Genomic DNA, 20549 nt, shown 5'->3' with positions numbered 1-20549 from the left:
TCGTCATTTACATGTACCAGGCAACTATCAGGCGCAGTTAAGCCTTTTTTTTCACATTCTTAAGTGATCCCAACTTTAACTTGAAACCTTCTCAGCATTTCCTAGAGGATAGTAATATATGTAATGTCTCCGACTGGTATTGGGGCCTCCAATAGATTAGTGGGTTCTTATGAGTGCTGGTTGTTGTATGTACTTGGTTCAAGTGACCAAATTACTCGTTCAGCTGGAATAAACCCTCGGAATGTGGAATGTGGAATGCTTTCAAAAATCCGTTTTCAAAACCTGTTATTTAAATCCACTATTGTAGACTATTCACCCAATTTTAATGTTAATTATTGTCAAATTTATAAGTAAAATAAAACAACCCTGTCCATGCAACTTCAAATGTTCTATTTTGGCACCATGTAGCTCTTTGAGGTCCACATGAATACTGGTACTGCCACAGTTCTAGGAGTATAGATTCCAATATATTGAAACCTTGGACCTGCCTAATATACAGGCAAACAGAAGCTCCCAGACAACATTTTAGACAGTAATGCAATCTGCTACACCGATTTATAGATTGTTGTTCTACTTAGTAGGTAGATGTTGATTCAAGGCAGCTTTCAACTATTGTTTGAGCAAAACCGTTTTACAATGAGGAGAAATACAGATGACTTAAATTAAGGTATGTAAGGCTAAGCTAGTTGGTGGTGTCACAATGTAGTCTTTCATTTAGAAGCAGTATATTTTCTTGCCACTCCACCATATGCAGATCTCTATCTTGTAGATGGACAAGCTGTAATCGGAAAGCATCCTTTTTGTTCTTTATGTAAATATGAATCATCTTGGTTCTTTTGTAGTTGTCAAGTCTCACATGAGCATTACTCAGACGAGCAGGAATTGGGGAGGTGACTTCCAATCGAGGGCGGAGTGTTGTTTTCTTTACCTTTATCTGATGTTCAGCTTGGCTATAAGTGACTTGAAAACTGACGCTGGTTCTCGTTGACAGACAGATGGCACAAAACTTGTTTGAGCACATCTTTGGGCTCTTTGTCTCTGGTCGCCACACCACAACCAAATGTGATGAGTGGCTCTGAACAGGAAAGATCAAGCACAATCAACCTTGTAAACACTTGAACCGTTTAGTTAGCTGTTTGATTTCAGGGCTAGACACAGCCATCTGAATTTTCAAACTATAAGTGCTTATCTCCATTCTCTTGACCAATACAATGTTAGATGTTTGTTTTATTGGAATATTAGCATGAGCCTGTGGTTGGCGCTGATGACGTATTGCCAGGTCTCTAGGTTTACGGGTCTTAGATGAACACTTCTCCAATTGACGATCTCTTAAATTCAAAGGGTTCCCTTTAGCACGTCACCCCTGAACCTCTAGCACCTTTTAATCTCAAGTCAGAATCTTTTTATAGCTGGTTATTATTGCTTAGTTTTCTTGTTCATTTTACTGTGCTACTGACAGCATTGATCTGCGTTCTTACCCTAAATATGATCAATTCACCCTAAGATAGAAAGACATCATTCTATTATGAAAAAGTAAACGTGCCCATCCACTGAATGAACCACCTACAAAGCGTTCTAAAATGGCAGCAACACTTTGTTTAACACATTTAAGGCAATAACTACCATAACCACCTTCCTCGAAACGACCCGTCAAGAATCTATTTGCAGCTAGAGACAAACGTACTAAAAACATTTTAGGCAAATTGATGGCAAAATAAGTGACAATGGCATTGTAAATACAATCGTTTATCAGTGCGGAAACACACAACTAAATCATTCCCTCTAGTGAGCAGTAAAGCAAAGTATATTGCTACTTGAAAGTGTCAAATAAACCACTCTGTAAGCATTAACGAGTCACAACACACAGTCCAGCATGTCCCAGTGCAAATCTCCTCAGCGTTTGGGTTGAAGTGAGTTTACCCTGTTGTCAAATCCAAACGGAGGGAAATAAAGAAATACACCTTAGCATGCCACTGTGGCCAACACAATACATGACCCGAGGAAAAAAAAAACACAGAACAGTGACTTCAAATCACTTTCATAGTGTGCAATTCATTCAGTCCAACAGCACGACAACCCTTGTGTAACGCGCCATTTGATATGTGGTTGAGTTTATAAGCGCTTCTGGAAGTTTGAGGGAAAACCGAAGCTAGGAAAGGCTCCTCTTTCAGGTAGTTTTTTGTTGCTTTATGCCCTTTTCCTCTGATTAGCAGCCGTCCAGGAGGTGGTGCTCAATCCTTGACTGAAGAACAGAAGAATGATCGTGCCAAGACACTACAGACGTCCTCATCGGACGCTGCGGCAGGAACTTTCTATTCATGCTCCGAGTCGACCCTTCTGCAGTCCATCAGGAACCCATCAGACCTGAACACCTGTACCATGAAGCTGCAGCATCTGGGCTCTCATAGTTTGTATGCTGCTCATGATCTTTTTCTGATGGCCCACCAGTGTAATTCCCAAACTCATTACATCTCTGGAAAACACAATAAAACATTGATTAGTCGGCAGATAAGAATGACTTTTTATGCACAAAAAAGTTATTTATTGATGTCATTACACTACCAATTCAAGACAGATAAACATTGCAATCATTTTTGTACGGTAGAGTGTCTATGTCAGGGGTACTATTACTGCACCAAAGAGACATCTGGCCAGAAATATATCACCTTAGTAGTGTTCTACTAGTCTCCTACCAACTGTGAGGTTACAAAATATTTAAAAGTTTGATTTGCCTCAATGGTGAGAAACTGTTTCCTGGAGTTTTTGAAGAATCAAAATAATAATTTTAATATCTCTGGTCAATCGGGCAAATAAGCCACACTAACTAAATAAAAAAATTAAAAATGTTAATACATTTTCTATCTGAAACTGTACCTATAACAAAAAACTAAAAGAAAATAGAGAAAAAAAAAATAACAAGCTTATCCAAACAGTCATCTTTAATTTAGGCCATCTTCTTTTAATTGAGCTCAGTATGTTATTTACGCTGCTGTCTCCAACAACTATGCCAAGTTTACGTGGAGCATCTCCATGTCTTTCTTCAACACTGATCAGCTTTGACTTAAAAGCTGCATCATGTGCATTTCTCAATGTGTTTTCCATCATGTGGGTGTATGTGACTGTATTGACAAAATCCAACGACGATCTGCATCTCTTCTGCTCTTGCACTACTTCACCTTCTGAAGGCTACTAACCCTTTATAAAAACCTAAAGATCAGCATCATGGTAAAATCTATAGGGTTCAAAGCGTCTCGAAAAATATGGGCTTTTAGTCCAGAAAGTACAATAAAAATAAGATGGTCACACCTCTAGATGCTTAGAACCATACAACACAAGTAAACCATTACAAAAACAGTAAGTAAAAATGAGACAGTTTTCTAGCTAGAAACACCAAGGCCGGAGTGTCTTAATAATAGCTTTGCAATGTCTATTAGAAATGATATGCTCTGTCTTGCTTAAAATAAGTTGCTGATAAAATCGGCCTGCTTTCATGAAGTCACCTAAGAAGCATGTGATAACAGTCATAACATCGTAGGTGTAAGTGTTTCCCACTGATGCAGATCTACTTTAGGGTGACGCTTTTACTTACTCGATTGACATCCTGGCCACAGAGTCCAGGGAACTGTAGCCAGCTGCTATGAAGTTGTCCCTGTATCGGTCCATCTTGATGGCCTCCAGCCACTCTCCCACCGAGTGGAAGGCATTGAAGTCGGGTGTGCTCTGATCTAACAGTGGACTAATTGGTCTGTGGGATGAACATACAAAGATGTTTGAAGAGGAAACAGAATCAGAGCGAGGATAAATGAATTCATCCATGCTTACAAACATCAATGACACATCATTTGTTTCCCCTCTATACTAAAAATGTAATGTACAACGTTCCCTTTGACCTGCTTCAGACAAAGGGAAGTTCATAAAAAATACATATTTACTATGTATGTAATTATAAAGACAAGATAATTTATTTCCTATGACCATCATCTGCTTTGTTTAATATCAAGGGGAATGTATCTTGATCAGATCATCATCGACAATCAATTATTCCACAACATGCAAAATATTGTAGATGAAAAAAAAAAATCTTTCCTTGAGATCAAACACTAGGATTGGGGGCCAAATATGACCCACCAATTCATTGGTGGACCTACAAAAATGTCAGTGTTTAGGAACTGACTTCTAGACATTAGACAGACTTCTGATAAGAGTAAAAATGACAAAGAAGTCACAAAGTAATTGGGATTGGAGCTTTGACGAAGGAGGACGACGCCGAGATAATTAAGATTGAACTTCCAAAGATTAAGATAAGACAATATTACAATCTGACTCACTTCATGTTGTAGACAATGAGGTACATTTGTTCTTTTAACTGTTTCGACTCAGGTGATTACGTTTTGACAATAGCTCACCTAATACATGTTCCGACTGGTGTTTTGAGAGTGTTTGGATTGCGGATCATCTTGTCAAGAATGCTGACTATCTGCTCGAACTTGGGACGCTCGGCTCGTTCTTTTTGCCAACAGTCGAGCATAAGCTGATGCAGACCAGGAGGACAGTCCATGGGGGCCGGGAGACGGTAGCCTTCTTCTATCGCCTTAATCACCTGAAGAGATGGGAAAAAAAATTAATAACATGAATGAAATGAGGATATAAGGCTTCGCCGAGGGTTGCTCGTCCTTTTCCCTGTTGGCTTCTGGACTTAAATTACTCAGCAAGAGATTTGTTACGACCGCCTCTGCACCGTTAGGTGCAAAATTATTTTGAAAATTGCAATCATTTATGCACAACTGGATCTGGCTCCTGGTTACTTTCCTCCACGCACCAGTGCAGGTGTGATTCCCTCGGGCACCTTCCCAGCCGGGTTTACACGTCTAAACACAACATCTATATTCAACATGGGATTATTCTGCAGTGTCTACCACGTTACATCGCCCTGCTTTTGAGAAAGGATCAGAGGATTGGGTGTTTTGATTTGTGTACTTCCGTTGTCATGTGAATGTGGTTGAGTGTGTGTATGTTCGCACTCATCAGCTCTGTCTGCCAGGACCCTCAGAATGACTCACTGAGGGAAAAGGTGTCAAAACATTGAGAATGTTGGGGAAATGCAAATAATGTTCCTTCTGCATTCCTCCGGGACGTTGTCTGACATATTGACAAAGCCAAAAAAGAAACTGACATTGATTTGTGTCAAGCCGAAGAGCGTCAGAACAGCACAAACATCGTCTGAATGCCCGGCTATCTTGTTTAGCATTTATGAGATCTTCCTTTCAATCGTCAGGGCTTTGCTGAGGAATCTTAATCATGCTCTTGCAGTTCAACTCCCACCTTCGACGGTGCAGTTCCAACTTGGCAGAGAAAGAGTTCTTAGAGTTAAAGGTGACTTTTTCACGAAGGCATTTTGAGAAATGTCTTTATAAAACCCAGTGGCGGTTGGAATAAATCCCAGAGAGCGGCTTTATGGACAACTAAACAAAGTTGAGGTTGTTCTACAGAATATAGTGAAAAAAAAATTGTGCATCTTTCTTTTTGACACAAACTTTGTCTCAGTGCGATACAGTGGCTTTAAACAAGTGCACACCCCAGACAATACTTACTTTCCTGACAACACACTTTCAGTGGGAAGTTATTTTTCGTACGCAATATTCTGATTTCGGATCAATAATAGTAAATGTCACAAACGGATATATTTATAATTTAGATATTATAAATTATTATATTATTTATAATTAAATACTTTGATCTCAGATCATTGTGTAGGATAACAAACCTAAATTGTGTTTTTATTGGTAATCGAATGGCACTATGATAGACAGTGTAATCGTTTTCAAAAACTACTAGATGGCACTCTCTCCTCTCAATGAATCGTCATATACTGTTTTAAACAGACTGTGTAATCTCCTGAGCTGAGCTTTCATGAGAATGTTATCAGTTGCTTTAGAAAAACTCATAAACCCATCATGATAAGAATCCGACAAGATCAGAGATGAGGATATCAGAGGCAAAGCTCACATTCAAATGTAAGGACTCAAATGGTTTGGACACGTGTACCTGAGACAGTTTAAACAATGTGATCAATTCGCCTAGTTAAGGTGGATGACTGGCTGTGGCAACATCTAATAGGACATGCTAAAGAATTCACCAGAGGTTTGTGTCGCTGCACGAACATGAATATTTACAGTGTACATTAAGACCGATTTGAGTAACTCACATCTTGATTGGACATGTCCCAGTACGGCCTTTCCCCATACGACATGACTTCCCACATGACGATGCCATAACTCCACACGTCACTGGCTGAGGTGAATTTACGGTATTGGATGGCTTCCGGGGCGGTCCATCGCACTGGTATCTTCCCGCCCTGACAAGTGAAATGAAAGTCAGTGACTTGAGTAAAGATTATTAGATACAGCACCTTCCCCTGAAATACCAATTGAAGGAAATTATGTTTTCTCTGATCAAATTATTACTGTCACCTTTTCTGATAATGCATATTGAAATTATTTATCTTTTGGACGAGTATCTATGGTCTTCAAAGTATTTTTTAAATTCAGTTTATTGACTACCAAGGTACACCGTTGTTGCTGGAATCTTATTGGACTAAAAATAATATGCTGTCTGTCACTTTTTATAAGAATACACACTGAGTAGATATTGGGACCTAAAGATGTATATTTAAGAAGGAAAGGTTGAAGTTGAATTCTGTAGCAACTCAAAAATACAAATATTTATTCACAGTGATAGTTAATTATCACATTCCTTAAGTGATTTTTCTGAAAAATCCTGTATATCAAGAAAAAACATTGGCCAAAATTTAGAACCAATCTCAATGATTGAACTGTTTTTTTTATGTTTTTTTGTCCTACAATGGCAAATCGACATGCAACATATCTGGTTAACAACATCACCTTATGTGTAAAATTATATTTAATATGATATATTTTTTAAGATGAGAAACTGACCGAACATTGGTCACAATATTCTTTTCATCTTCTCAAGATAACATGAAAACTTGATGGGAAACCTAACTCTATATCTCCATGAATAGTTTAAAAGGGTAAATCTACTCACACTGGTGGTGTAGACTGCAGCAGGATCGTCGTCTATCACTCTTGACAGACCAAAGTCCGACACTTTACATACGAGGTTGCTGTTGACCAGAACGTTCCTCGCTGCCAGATCTCGATGAACATAACCCATATCTGACAGATATCTCATCCCGGCCGCGATGCCCCGCAGCATTCCAACCAGCTGGATGACTGTGAACTGGCCGTCGTGTTTCTGCAAAGAGATGAAACGCTGGTCAGCAATCTTCCACTGACCATGAGGGAAATGTAGGTTAAAAGAACTGCGGCGGCTCCGCTAGCAAAGATTTATGATAGCAGTCCAGCACAGACTCCTGGGGATGTGTTCTAAAAAAATGCAAAGTTATACCAAAAAAAACTAAATATGCAGCTTTTCCTTTACTTTAGAAAGGAGGCACTAACCCTGAGGAAGGAATCCAGGGACCCGTTCTCCATGTACTCGATGACAATCATCACTGGCTTTCCTTTAGAATACAAAAAAAAAGGATTGCATACATTAGCCTTTTTCTTAAAATACACCATCTACTACATTTATTCAAGTCTTCATCAATGCCATTGTATATACAAAAAATATTTAAACCTGTATTTGCTCTACTTTATTGTGGACATTTGTGACTATCAAGTGAACAAGGCTTCGTGAAAACACCATCCACCGTCCCTGCCTACCTCACCCTTGCACTGACAATAAGGTATCGATTCATTCTGCCTTTGACCTCGTCTGCTTGTCTGATACCTGGCAACGACTTGTCTTTTGTACGGGATAATGAGCCTGTTATCCATTCGTCTGTCTATTCTGTCTGTGAAGCGACGTAACACAATACACTGTGTTGTTGGGACTCTGATATATCTGCATGTCCCTGACCACGTCTTAACCTGCTCTCTTAGATCTGTTTGCCTGCAGGTGAAGACTCATTTACTATAATAGCACCACCATCTGGATCAGCGGTGACCCCTCAGGTTTCCTGCAGATGAGGCAACTTCAAGAATATCTTCGAAAATGTAATTAGTGTTTTTTTTTTTTAAAGGAAGAAATCCTTTGGATTCAACTTTTGTTACGACAATTTATATGTTTGATTTAATCAGAGTTAGATTAATGTCTTTGGGGTTTTATAATCTTTTTAATAAGATAGATAAAAAAAAGTTAAATGAAAATTGTGAAACAATCTAGTGAAAGTTGAAAGATTATAAACAAGCATTTGGAATGTAATACGTTCAGAAGGAGTGATTCATCGTCGCGGATTCATCGGAGTAATTACCTCTGGTCACAACACCCTCCAGATGCACAACATTGGGGTGATCAAACTGTCCCATGATGCTGGCCTCGCACAGAAAGTCTCGCCTTTGCTTGTCAGTATAGCCCACTTTCAGCGTCTTGATGGCCACTGACACTTCCCTCTTCCCCGGGAGCTTCAGACGACCGCTGCACACCTCCCCGAACTCTCCTGTGAAAAAACAAACGCTCATGACCGAAGTAAAGGCAGAAAAACAAGCACTTTAAAGTGACAAAGTTATTACACTATTTTGAGACAAAGCAGCTGTGCTGTGGCGGGATATCAATTTGAGTGCGACATCTTGTTATTCTCACGGGAAGCAAAGCAGGACCTATAATAAGACATGCTGCAGATGCATGGATATTGTCATTGACCGCCTCTGGAAAACCCATGTGGCAGCAATTTCTCAGTGGCAGAATCTCTGCGCCTGCCACGTCCACATGCGAGCCGGACATTAATTGCAATGAACTTCTACCCCATCGTCGCAATTGCACCATCAATATACGACACGGGAAGCTGTGTCCCTTCCCAAGGTGTAAATATTTGGCTGTCAGTGTGATGTATGGGGGCACACGGTGACTAAACAAGAAGAGCTGGGAGACACAAACTCACCGGCACCGATAACACGCTCGATTTTAATGCAGGAGGCATCCAGCTCTTTGGCAAACTGATGGACAGCTCTGGTGGGATCTTCGTAGGTTTCAGGATCAATGTAGGTTTTGGTGCCTGGAAATTTAACTGTGGGTCAAAAGGGAATTTGATTTGAGGATTAAATATGCAGAAAGGAAAGACACAAAAACGGTCAGGGAAACAGTTAAAAAGAGAGAAAACAGAGTAGAACAGCTACAGAAAAGGTGAGATATCAAGTAAAAAAATCATTTTCTTAAAAAAACATTATTATTAGTTCTAACAAAACATCTAGAATAACACAACTTTATTTGATTAGTGAAAAACTGAGTGCTGTGAAATAGACCAAAACTATTCAAAGTGATTTACATTCTTTGAAGCAAATACGCTGATAAGTATGTCTTAATAGTAATTATTAACATTTAGGTTTACAGATAACACTTTGTTTTTGCTATTAATTTTCAACACAATATATAAAATAATCAGATTCAAGTTCATATTTAATAATCTTGTTTTTCCTTTAAACAAGTTATTTAAACTGGATAGTATTTATTCAGTTTATTTTAATTCTAATAAGGATTTGTATTTTAGCTTTAATTTAATTTTTTTATTAATTTAAATGTGATGTTTGAGTTTTTGTTTATTTTATATTTTCCTTTCAAATATTTATTATTAGTTTTAGATAAAGAACACCGTAAGTCATGATGGTATGTTGACTATTATCATATGTATGTGATATTAAATTACAGGCATCTGCCTCTGCGAGTATTTAATTGTGAGGCAATCGAGTAAAAAAAAAACAATTTAGTCTTCAAAATCAAGAATAAAACTCCAACAACAAAGCCGAATAAATAGTCAGTTGTATTCCGAGCTCCAGCGCATCACCACTTGTGCCTATAATTGCTTCGTCAATCCCAGATGCCGGCAGTGTCTTATCACCAGGACACAAACAAATTGACCATGTAAAACACACAAACCACTGAAGCCTTTTGTCGTCTTAGACCCCCCTACTTACAGATACATTTTTAATCATCTTGTATTGTTACACTGACGTGTTCAGAGCAGGATTGTGCATATTATTTTCAGTTATCTTACAGTGATCTTAATTATTTTTAGTATAATGAATGTGTGTGTGTGTGTGTGTGTGTGTGTGTGTGTGTGTGTGTGTGTGTGTGTGTGTGTGTGCTCACACTGGAAGTAGAGCTCCTCGTCTCCCTCTTGATCTGCTTTGCTGTACCCGCAGTGTCTGCACAGTAGGGGACGGAGAAAGCAGAGTAATCAAGCGATTATGCAAACAAAAAAAGAAAAAAAAACTGGAAAAGCTCAAGAATGAAAATGCAGTGCATGACAAATCCTAGCTGAACCCAAGCTGAGTAGAACATGCTTCGTCTGGACTATTGAAGCAAAAATATGCAGCAGGAAATCATGTTTCGGTTGAATGTATAGTCTAATGCTGTCTTGAACCTCCTTGTTTCTTATTTATCTAAAAAGATGGTCTATGAAGCGGTGTTTTCAGCAACCCTATCAATTTGCTATGATACAATACAAATTGTTTATACAAACAAATAAAACAGTCATAAAGATCTGTGCTAAATTAAAAATCAAAATAGATTAAACATTTTGTTACAACATACATTATTTTAAATTTACTGAATAAAGGTCCTGAAAAAAGGTACTTAAAAATTGCTAAATTGTGTAAAGAAAAAACATATATTTCCAGGTGTCCATATTGGAGTATATGTTTTAGAGTAATGATTATTAGTAGGATTTATTTTGCACATTAATTGTTTAATTGCACAGATTTGCACTTGTTTTTAATTTAAAAAATATATATTTTACCTAAAGTCAAATATATATTGACATTTAAAGTTACATTTCTTACCAGAAAACATTGTCAGTTCATTTATTATTGTAATTTCCAACAACCTGGGAGGTGTGAGTTTGATGTCGACAGGCGGTAAACACAAGCTGTAATGTGTTTCATGCAGATGGAGTGCTACACATGATTCACAGAAACACAAGGTGAAAAACAGAAATCACATGAGTGATGAGTAAAACGAGGGATGCTATCATTTCGGTTTTATTCAAAACCAGTGCCACACCAAACCATATCGATAACGGCTCTCGAAAAGGTGCTCAATAATAATAAATTAAAATGCAAAATGTGTCCAAAAATAGTATTTAAGTCTAATGAATTACATATGAAATGGAAAAAAAAAATTCAACTTGTCGAGTATTGTTTTGAAGCCTAATTTTTACAGTGTCTAGTGATGTTCTGACAGTATTAATATGGGGTTAAATTGTGTGTTTGAGACGGCGTGCACGAGGGGATCACCAGAAGAGTTCTGCTCCAAATCAACATTGCTATATTTATGCATGAATGTTACATATCTGTATTTTGGACTGAAACTCCTTGAGGGAAAATTTAAACTAAACCCAAATAAGGCACTGAAATCTGTGTTTTCTTTTTTGTCTGGTTACGACCGTTAATATTATTACTGCTGCAAATATGTTACCAATTATATCAGTGCCCATCCCTATGAAAGACATGAGGGATATTAAACAGTTGCATCACACATTTTAAAACAACTACAAAGTGAAGCAGGATTTTCTCTTTGCTTTACCAGTGTTTTTTTTTTCTTCAGTTTTTCCAATTTTTTTTAGACAAATCAAAATTGCAATGTGGAGACGACTGACATCTTATTACCAGGAGTGTCATTCAAATTAATTCCGTGCACGTGTAGAAAGTGAGATTTAAAGTAGATGTTTGTGTTGCTAGCTGAGATTTCAAATCGTTTTCTCAGCCAGCGACACACACACACACAAAGCCCATAGCCAGACAAAGAACCACTTTAGCCTTCTCAACTCATTACACAGAAACCTTGGAGAAGCCACAAGGATTACACCGTCACTCATTAGCAGCATGCCACGAAATGATGGGTGCACGTGTGCGCGAGTGTGACAGCTCCACAGACGTGGAGGTCTGTGAGTGACAGAAAAGCTAATTGACAAGCAGAGACTCACAGGAGCGGCGAGTCAATGGGGCCCGCGAGAGCGTACCTTCTCCCAATGATGAAGCCAAACACCATGAAGACCAGTATAATGGTCCCTGCCACGGCCACCACTGCGATGATGATGACGGGATTCTGCTCGCTGGACACAATCGCAGCTGACAGAGACAGAAGCAGAAAGAACACTCAATGACCTCGTCCGCATGTTAGACAATCTGTAGGACGTAATTGTCTCCAGTGATCGGCACATGGATTAATGACTACCCCTTGTCCTTACGGTCCCTCCCTCCGGAGAGATGCTTCTATTTCTGAGCCTTCCTGAGAGAAAACCTGAGGTGCAGGCTTCAGAGAGCCAGCCGGTCCAGGCGACGTCCTTCATCTCTAAAGACACATTCAGGTTGTTGTCGTTTCACACAACGCTAGGGTTTTCAGATGATTGTCTGAAAGATTGTTTTTGGCATAAGCGTTGAGAGGTGGTTGTGAATCTCAGATAAAGAAGAGGAATAATGAGGAGCAGGGTTCGCTGCATGAATCAGGATTAAAAGGATCTTTTTTTCTATTTTTGAAAAAAGCTGTGAAAAAAATGTAGGAATTGTTTAGATTCAGAAGACTCTTTGGATAAGTCATGAAATGTAAATTAAATGTATTGAATGTATAATATCTTACCATCAGCAAATAAAAACATTAAAAATGTGGTTAAAAATATTCTTCAAGAACCCTGAATTAAAAAAATGATATTGTAATCTGACTACTACATACTGTACATTCATGTATTGAATTTAAATATTTTCTTTGTTTCTTGACACCCTTCTTTATCCTTCTTCTGTATTTGGACCATTATTGGACCTCCACATCCATACTGACATCCAATGAGATGCATGTAAACTGAGTCATGCCCAGCTGACTGGGTGGTCTTCTTGGTGGACGTGATGTATCAGTTTCTCCTCCACAAGCTAATGTGAGCCGCATTTTAATTTTTTTTAATGTTTTATTAAAAGTCTGGTATTTCTAGTGATTCAGCTTCAGACTGACTCATTAATATGACAAGACATGACCTGCCAAGAAATTCATCCTTTATTCCGGTTATCCTGTAATACTCATTGAACATTACCTAAGAGTTAAAATCCCATTCAACTGTGTTTCTTGTTTTATTTTTCCGCTTTTAATATTAAATAATGAACAATTTAATTCTATACTATTAAATAACAGCGCTCATTACTAGATAATAAGAAGGTGTGTACTTAAAACATATCAAGTACCATCCGACACAAGACGACGTCTGTGAAAACCTATAGAAAGACTCCATTTTTTGCTCAGAAAAATGTTAAGAAAGGGTTGCTACCTGTGGCCTCCTCCTTGGTGATGATCTCCACCCTCGGGCCAAACGTGCCAAATCCAGCCTCGGTGAAGGCTCGGATTTGGAAGACGTAGGCGGTACTGGGTTTCAGATTGTTGACAGTCGCGGAGGTGGATTTTGACCTCACAGTGGAATAGGTCCGGTCCTTCTGACCCTGCAGCAAAAAATAGGAATAATTTAAATTTTGGATACATTTCTGTGTCACCAACTTATCATCTGTTTTAATGCGTCTACATTATCTTTTTGTTACCCTCACATTCAACCTGATAACTTGAAAATCTGTTTCTAACCTTTGTATCTTACGTCAACTAAATAATATTTCTATGTATTACACAAACGTTCACTTTGATATTCTTATTCCGCGCCTGCATGGAGGTAATTTTACATCCATTAGAAACAGACACACTGTGTTTTTCATGGTTTCTTATCGTTTATATTGCAGGTGAAAGTTTGGAAAACAAGTATCTTTGAATTATCTATAGACTAAAACTATACTCCTGCGATGTGAATGAGGTTTCAAAGCATCTTTGCAACATCAAAAAACATATATTCAACGGCAAAAAGTATTCCACAGTGCTGTGGAATATTTAGGAAAAAGGATCTATTCTTCTCATCATGTGACGATGATAGAAACCTTCCTGTGCAGCCGCACATTAGATCTCAGAGGATAACAGAGAATGACTCACTTTTTCATAGTATTTGATCTCATATTCTGTGATGACTCCATTGGGCTGGTGTGGCTCCTGCCACGAGAGCTGGACGCTGCGCTGTTGGACCTTCTCCTTGATGACATCGCTGACCTGCGATGGAACTGTGAAAAGAGCGGTTCGTTCATTAAAACACTTATATATGAGGTTCATTAACTATGAATCAACACAAATCAAATCAAGAGAATCAATTTGAAAGGCATGTTTCCATGTTGCATGTGAAAAAGAATATCAAAAGTACTGATATATATATATATATATATATAAGTCTCTGCCACATACTGATCACATTGAAGAAATACTCAACAGTGTTGATTTAAGTGTCTCTTGGACCTCTGTTGTACTCATCAGTATGTTTTTGTTTGCACAAACGAAAACACTTTTCTGGAGGCAATACGATAACCATGCCCACTATGCTGTTATTGGTCAAACGTCTTGGACAGGGAGACATCAAAACTTGAGACATGTGAGCGAGTCAGGACAACTATGTTCTCAAATTAGTTGCCCTATAATAAAATGGTTTATATGGTAGAAATGGCTGTCAATCATCACTGTGTACTCTACTGCTCCACTTAATTGAGACTGATACAGTGGTCAATGATTGTAACTGCAAGTGGATATCCTCTTAATCTCAGATGGAAATTCACAGGAACACTTGTTGAGTACTTCTGGGATAATCTCCCAGTCCTTCTATTGAGGAAATATTTTTGAGAAAGAAAAAATAGGAAGCTCTAGTAAAATGGTGAGATGAGATAATCCAACCGTGCAGCAGATAAGAGAAATAGAAAGCAAACAGCGATGACTGTTGCAGTGCATTAATGGCATAAAGAAAGTCGAACGCATTTACCGTCCCTGATGATAACAGATAAGCTTTTCAGATGCAGGAAAGTGTTTTTCGGATCCTCTGATACTTGTCCCAATTACCACGGACTCTGCTTCATTAAAGCGAACACCTGGATTAACTTAATGCTTCGTTGTATACGTTCACTTAATGTCTTAAGCTGCTCAAATAATAGGCTTCTAAAAATACAAAGAAAGTTCCTCTTTTAGCAACTTATAAAGTTTAATCACAAACACACTCATGCACGCACACACCAATTTGCGAGCTTTATTTGTTGACGCAAACAGGGGTTTAAGTTTAATAAAAAATGCCTATCTGAACTAACTCGACAAAAAATAAAATGAATTGGTCTATTTTTTATTGGGTTAAAAAGGGAGATTATTTGTTTAAATAATACTAAGAAATAAGAAACTTTGGAGGTTATTGGATATTTTAGGGAGGATTGTTGTGACTAGGGATCACGTACATTTTGTGGCAGCCCCAGATGGGAATTACCGAAAAACAAGAAGCCAGATAAAAATAAAGTTGACTTGGATGTTTTTTCCACGGCGTCATGACAGGGGCTCCATCCGACTTCATAAACCTTAAAGGCTGCCCGTATAGTCAAAATCTCTCGGCTTATTGTTGTTATGCCCGACTTAACTGGATAGTATTCTTTTACATGGAAAACCCCAAATCCTCTAAATAAACAGTCAAATCCCAATGAGTCATGCTACTGTTTGGGAAAGCACGTCAAATGACATGTCTGGAATTGTCTATGATGACATGAAGGTGAGACTTTCCAAGGCAGCCGTGCCCGGTCTGGAAACAGTTGTGGGATGAATCATACCACAAATTATTATATTTTTTATTTTTCTATAATGAAACCAGCAGAAACCGTTATGAGCAGCAGAGTGGTGAAGTGTCGGCCCCCTTGCTCACTGACCCATTAGGGCTGCACCTCGGTAGCCATTATGCAGCTTGACCCCAGATTGTTTAAAGATGACCCATCCCTAATGACCACGGCTGGATTAAATCCTCATTAGTCATTCCTGACAGTGGCGGGTCAGACATGACACACGAGAGCCTGTCAGAAAATGTCTGTTGTGACATTTCGGATAGTCAAACCAAAACAAGGGACATTGTGCTTTCTCTAACAAGCGTTTAGTGAAGCTTAACTTCACAATTTCTCATCATCGCGCGTCTAGCATCCAAGCACATGAATCTTTCACTAAAGTTGTTATTCACAGCTTCTCTCGGCACTGATCCCCTCTGGATGGCTCCGTCTCTGGGAGTCCACTTTTCTGTGGCTTCCCTCAGATGGTGTACAACTCGTGATTGCTCTCTATTGTTGTTTTGTTTTTCTCATTAAAATCAATGGCTCAATCAAAGAAGCCGCAGCTCACTGTGTTTCAAAAGTAAACCGAACGTAAAAAGTAGAGGGGATCTGCTTCACTGCACAAAGTCTTCCATTTTGAGTGTTGTTTAAGTTATTTGTTGCACACTGCAGTGGGTCTTTTGAAGAAAACCAATAATCCAAAAGTGTAATAAAAGTCCTTTGATACTTGAATTTAATATCCAACAGCAAATTAAATATATATTTATAAAACTTTTTATTTTATGTTATAACTTCTCAAACACATTCATCAACTGCAGAACATGCGGCTCACTGCTCAATGTATAAAATCACATTCAGAGAACATTTGTGTCGTAGATAATAAGTAAATGTACAATATTTAAAATGTATTTTAATTTGATTGCACTCAGTCAAAGTTAGGCCAAAATCTACTTTGGTTTTCTCCCTATAGATGACTAAGAAGAACCTCAGAGCCAACATAAATTGGTCCAAATCAAGCCAAATAAATTCAAATTGTTTTATGTGCCTCATTATATCAACTCCATTCATTAGAACTGGACAATAGCCTCATATGAGACGCTGTGATCTCTGGAAAGCCCGGAGCAATCACTCGTCAGAACGAGGGAGAACAACTGTGATGTGGGAAACAGTGAACGACGAAAGGGACTGTCTGTGGGCAGATCAGGTGCAAGAGAAGTAGTGTGGGAAAGTATCCTATGATTGTACTCTGCGGTCACCATGTGATTTGTATAATTTAGCTGTGTGACTGTGTATAAAGAGTGCACTAGAGCCTGGCATTGAATAAAAAATGTAAAAAAATGTATTTTAAGTTAGTGTTTTGAGGCCTTATTTTTTGGTTGATGTTATTTTGTAAGTTTAGTTTTGACCTGCAAGGCGGTGCATTGGTGTACAGGCACACCTAATAGTCTATCAATTATTCTCTCTAACGTGAGAACACTCAGTATAAAATGTAACAAGCTGAGAGGGTTTGTTAGCAACAGGCGGTCAAGTGACCACTGCCTCAAACATGTCTGATTATTAACGTTAATAAGTCTCTTTTGACAACCATTGGTGACCATTTAATTTAATAAGGAGGTTGCAACGTTGGAACTGTCTTAGTAGTTCTACCACTCTGGGCAACTTCAAATACAACAACTCAGATCTCAATTTCGCAACTTTAAAATGTATTTTAATGGGTTCAAGATTGCTCAGAACGCAGAGCTTGTGGCCTGAGAAGTTGCTGTTTCATTCTCAGCTCCGGTGAGATTGTTGCTGCGTTGTGTCCCTGAACAACACACCGATTTCTGGCATGCTGTGTCACAGATCACTCGCATCAGTGTGTAATTGTGTAAGTCAATGGGTAAATGGATAAATTAGTGTAAAGCGATTTGAGTGCTGAAAAGCATAGAAAGCGCTGTATAAATAATAGCCACTTATTATTTTACTCTTCATATAAATGGCAAAATCTAAGTCATAACGGCCCCAAAACGATTTACACCAAACCTCAATGACCTTCATATTTACTCAATAATCTCTGACCTTTGTTAATGGCATACTTGACACTTCACTGAGGAAGTTCCAAGGTTCCAAGGACTTCTTCATAATTACATTGTACACCTCTGTAGATGCCAGCTTCCTGTTTAACTGTAAAACATCTCAAAGAGAGTAGAAGTTAAATGCAATGAAAGAAAAAAAATATGTTTGTGCCAAACACATGTTTCCTCATGCCCTGGTGGTAGTTTTAATTTAGTCTCCTCCTAAAACTGCTTTAAAAGCAGTCAACAACATGCCATGTCAAATTCCAAAGCAAACTTTTCCCTCACTTATTGACCTTCATCAAATGAAGAGCAGTTGTGGAAGGACTGATCTGGACACTTAATCAACACCCATTTTACAGCAGTTATTACTCCAGAATCATGTCATTATCATGGCCGACTCAAAACGACACTCGTTTAGCAATATATAAAAAAGATGGAAATGACCCTGAACACCATCTCCTATAAGACCAACTGATCCAGAAGGTGGTGTCAACCGTGCTCTGCATCTGAATATCTTATGAATATATTAGCGGCAGCTCCTTTTAATATCCTGTTCTTTCACTCGCTGATTTAAAATCTGAGCGGAAGTAGCTCATTTCATCAGCGTCTTTATCTACCTATCTTTGCACGCCTCGTGGTCTGAACCAGGACTATGAACTGCTATATTAATTACTGCCGTCTTCGGCGTCACGCCTACGGCTTCATCTGCGGAGTGAAAAGACGGGCTCATGGTGTGATGTTTTTTCTTTTTCTTTCACCATGTATCTGGGAGTTTAAACATACAAAGAAAATACAAGGAAGAGAAACTTGGGTAGGACCTGAACTAGAAACTATAGGAGCTGTACTATACAGTATATGGGAGCGGGGGATGTGGCATTTTATTGTTTGCGGCAACCAGGTGCAATTTCAATGCTTATCCTACATCGTGAAGAAAATTATATTATTACGGTACTTCTCTTCCTTATTGTCGCTTAAGAAATTTGTTTCAAAAAGATGTTGACAAAACTCAATTGTACAATCTGATTATTCATTTAGAGATTGAGGAAATTAATTTTTGACAAAAAAGCTTTTAATTCCCTTAAACTTAGACTAATGTAAAAAAGGTAACACACAGAGCATAAGTGGCAGTTGAGCAGTGGCCACGGAGTGATTATCAGGGGGTTAAAGACTGCTTTATTTGAAAGCAATTAGCTCAGTCGGATGTGAAGGAGCCCAAGGATGGAGGTTTTTTTCATCGACTGGAGAGCTGACAGCTCCAGAGGTGAGGTCTCAGTTATTAATAAATACATCTGAACCTACATCTATAACTGGACAATGGACCTGCAGGTGGAGTGGTAATTGCTGGTTTCCTATGCATATGGACATTACCTCAGTGGGGTGTGAGACCTCGCTTCAAAACTGACTAATATAAGGGATTTTCCGAATCATTACACTGCATCAAATTCAACTTTAATATTTAATACTCGCACCAAAATGAGCGGATAAAAGGTTGGCACTTTAATTTCCTAAACCCATCACTATCTATGATCCGATAATCACATTTGATCTGGTTTTAATAAAACATTTGGATGGATAAAGGTTTTATTTTGTGTAAGGAATGTACTAGATCTTTTAATGAGTTAAAAAAGGCAAAATGCAACTTTTTACCATTAGTTATTATAATATCAGCTGAGTAATAAGGACAAAGACAACATTAGGACCCAATGGCCCATATTTATGGAGAAGCAGATGTCAGAGACACTTCAATTAAAAGAAAAGCGGGTAAATATATTTCCCGAATACAATCTAACAGCTTAAGTACAGGCCAGTGTTAGATGCGTGGAGCTTGGACTCAAAGTATAAGGTCAGCGGAGGAAATTGTATTCATGCAACACTGATATTCACATACAATGTGTTCTTGTGCATGATTGCTCCCCAATGCCTGCTGGGAAGCGGATCATTTGGACTGCTGGTGCTGCGACACACTCGTGGAATGTCAAAATGCCATTCAATAAACAATGCAGACACCATTGCTTGGTTTTGTTACATGATTATTTAGTCAGCAGGAATTCCATTTGCCGTGGAAGTGATCCTGTGCAGGAGTATGATTATGGGCGAGCAGCAGCCCATCATCAGCCGGTACATGAGCAACCTGCATGTTCATCTGTAGGTATTGAGGAAAATACCATCATTTTCTTTGTTTCAAGTCTTTGTTACACCTCCAACATTTGCATAATCATAGGAAAGCATTGTTCAAATGATGCTTCTGTGCATAGAGAATATCATCGTCTCACATCTCAGATTTTAGTTAGTGCGGTCCATACGTATTATGTATATCATTTAGTAAAGTAAATGAGAAAAAGTACAAACTGTAGAGAGAATAAAAACATTGAAAATAGAAGACGCAGACGATGAAAATGTGGACAGATGGCAAGCGGCAATAACAGTAAAAACATGTTGAGAAACATCCTAAAATGTGGGTGTGCTGCCAAAAAAACAAGCCAAGCCCTGATGTCTAAAAATGATCCTGTAGTTTAAACATTCCAAACCGCTTGCATTACAAACAGTGAGAAAAGTCACGAACTGCCAAAAAGGGGAAGATTTGTTGACTTCTTGTGGCAGGACAAATTATGTTGACGATGCACAGCCGGGACCACGTGTGTGGCGGATGCCATGTTAAGTCAGGTGGCATGTAGCTCAACACTGGGAAACCTGTTCCAAGAGGCCCACTGGGAATAAACATCGGTTTATTACAAATAAACTGATGTCGCCTTTCAACTGGACTCCTTTGATCCAGTTACAG

At 38.5% G+C, this 20549-nt stretch overlaps 1 protein-coding gene across 4 annotated transcripts in view; it reads right to left on the bottom strand.

Moving 5' to 3' along the window:
* Positions 1 to 1730: 1730 nt before the first annotated feature.
* epha7 (eph receptor A7) overlaps positions 1731 to 20549 on the bottom strand; it is a 68289-nt gene continuing 49470 nt past the window's right edge. The window contains exons 6-17 of one of the 4 annotated variants that reach the window (XM_087778926.1): positions 14032 to 14156; positions 13331 to 13499; positions 12002 to 12146; positions 10168 to 10223; positions 8963 to 9088; positions 8336 to 8521; positions 7482 to 7543; positions 7066 to 7275; positions 6206 to 6415; positions 4407 to 4600; positions 3590 to 3745; positions 1731 to 2473 (exon numbers count right to left, since the gene is read on the bottom strand). In XM_087778926.1, coding sequence (XP_087635052.1) covers positions 2359 to 2473; positions 3590 to 3745; positions 4407 to 4600; positions 6206 to 6415; positions 7066 to 7275; positions 7482 to 7543; positions 8336 to 8521; positions 8963 to 9088; positions 10168 to 10223; positions 12002 to 12146; positions 13331 to 13499; positions 14032 to 14156 — 1754 coding nt within the window. In that variant the 3' untranslated portion in view covers positions 1731 to 2358. The remainder of the gene's footprint in view (positions 2474 to 3589; positions 3746 to 4406; positions 4601 to 6205; positions 6416 to 7065; positions 7276 to 7481; positions 7544 to 8335; positions 8522 to 8962; positions 9089 to 10167; positions 10224 to 12001; positions 12147 to 13330; positions 13500 to 14031; positions 14157 to 20549) is intronic. The other 3 variants (XM_087778927.1, XM_087778928.1, XM_087778929.1) reach the window with 3 other exon arrangements.

Source organism: Callionymus lyra, chromosome 17, assembly GCF_982586985.1.
Source record: "Callionymus lyra chromosome 17, fCalLyr1.hap1.1, whole genome shotgun sequence".
NCBI classification, from domain to species: Eukaryota; Metazoa; Chordata; class Actinopteri; order Syngnathiformes; family Callionymidae; genus Callionymus; species Callionymus lyra.
The sequence above is the reverse complement of the archived record's forward strand: the minus strand, read 5'-3'. Positions and strand labels throughout refer to the sequence as shown.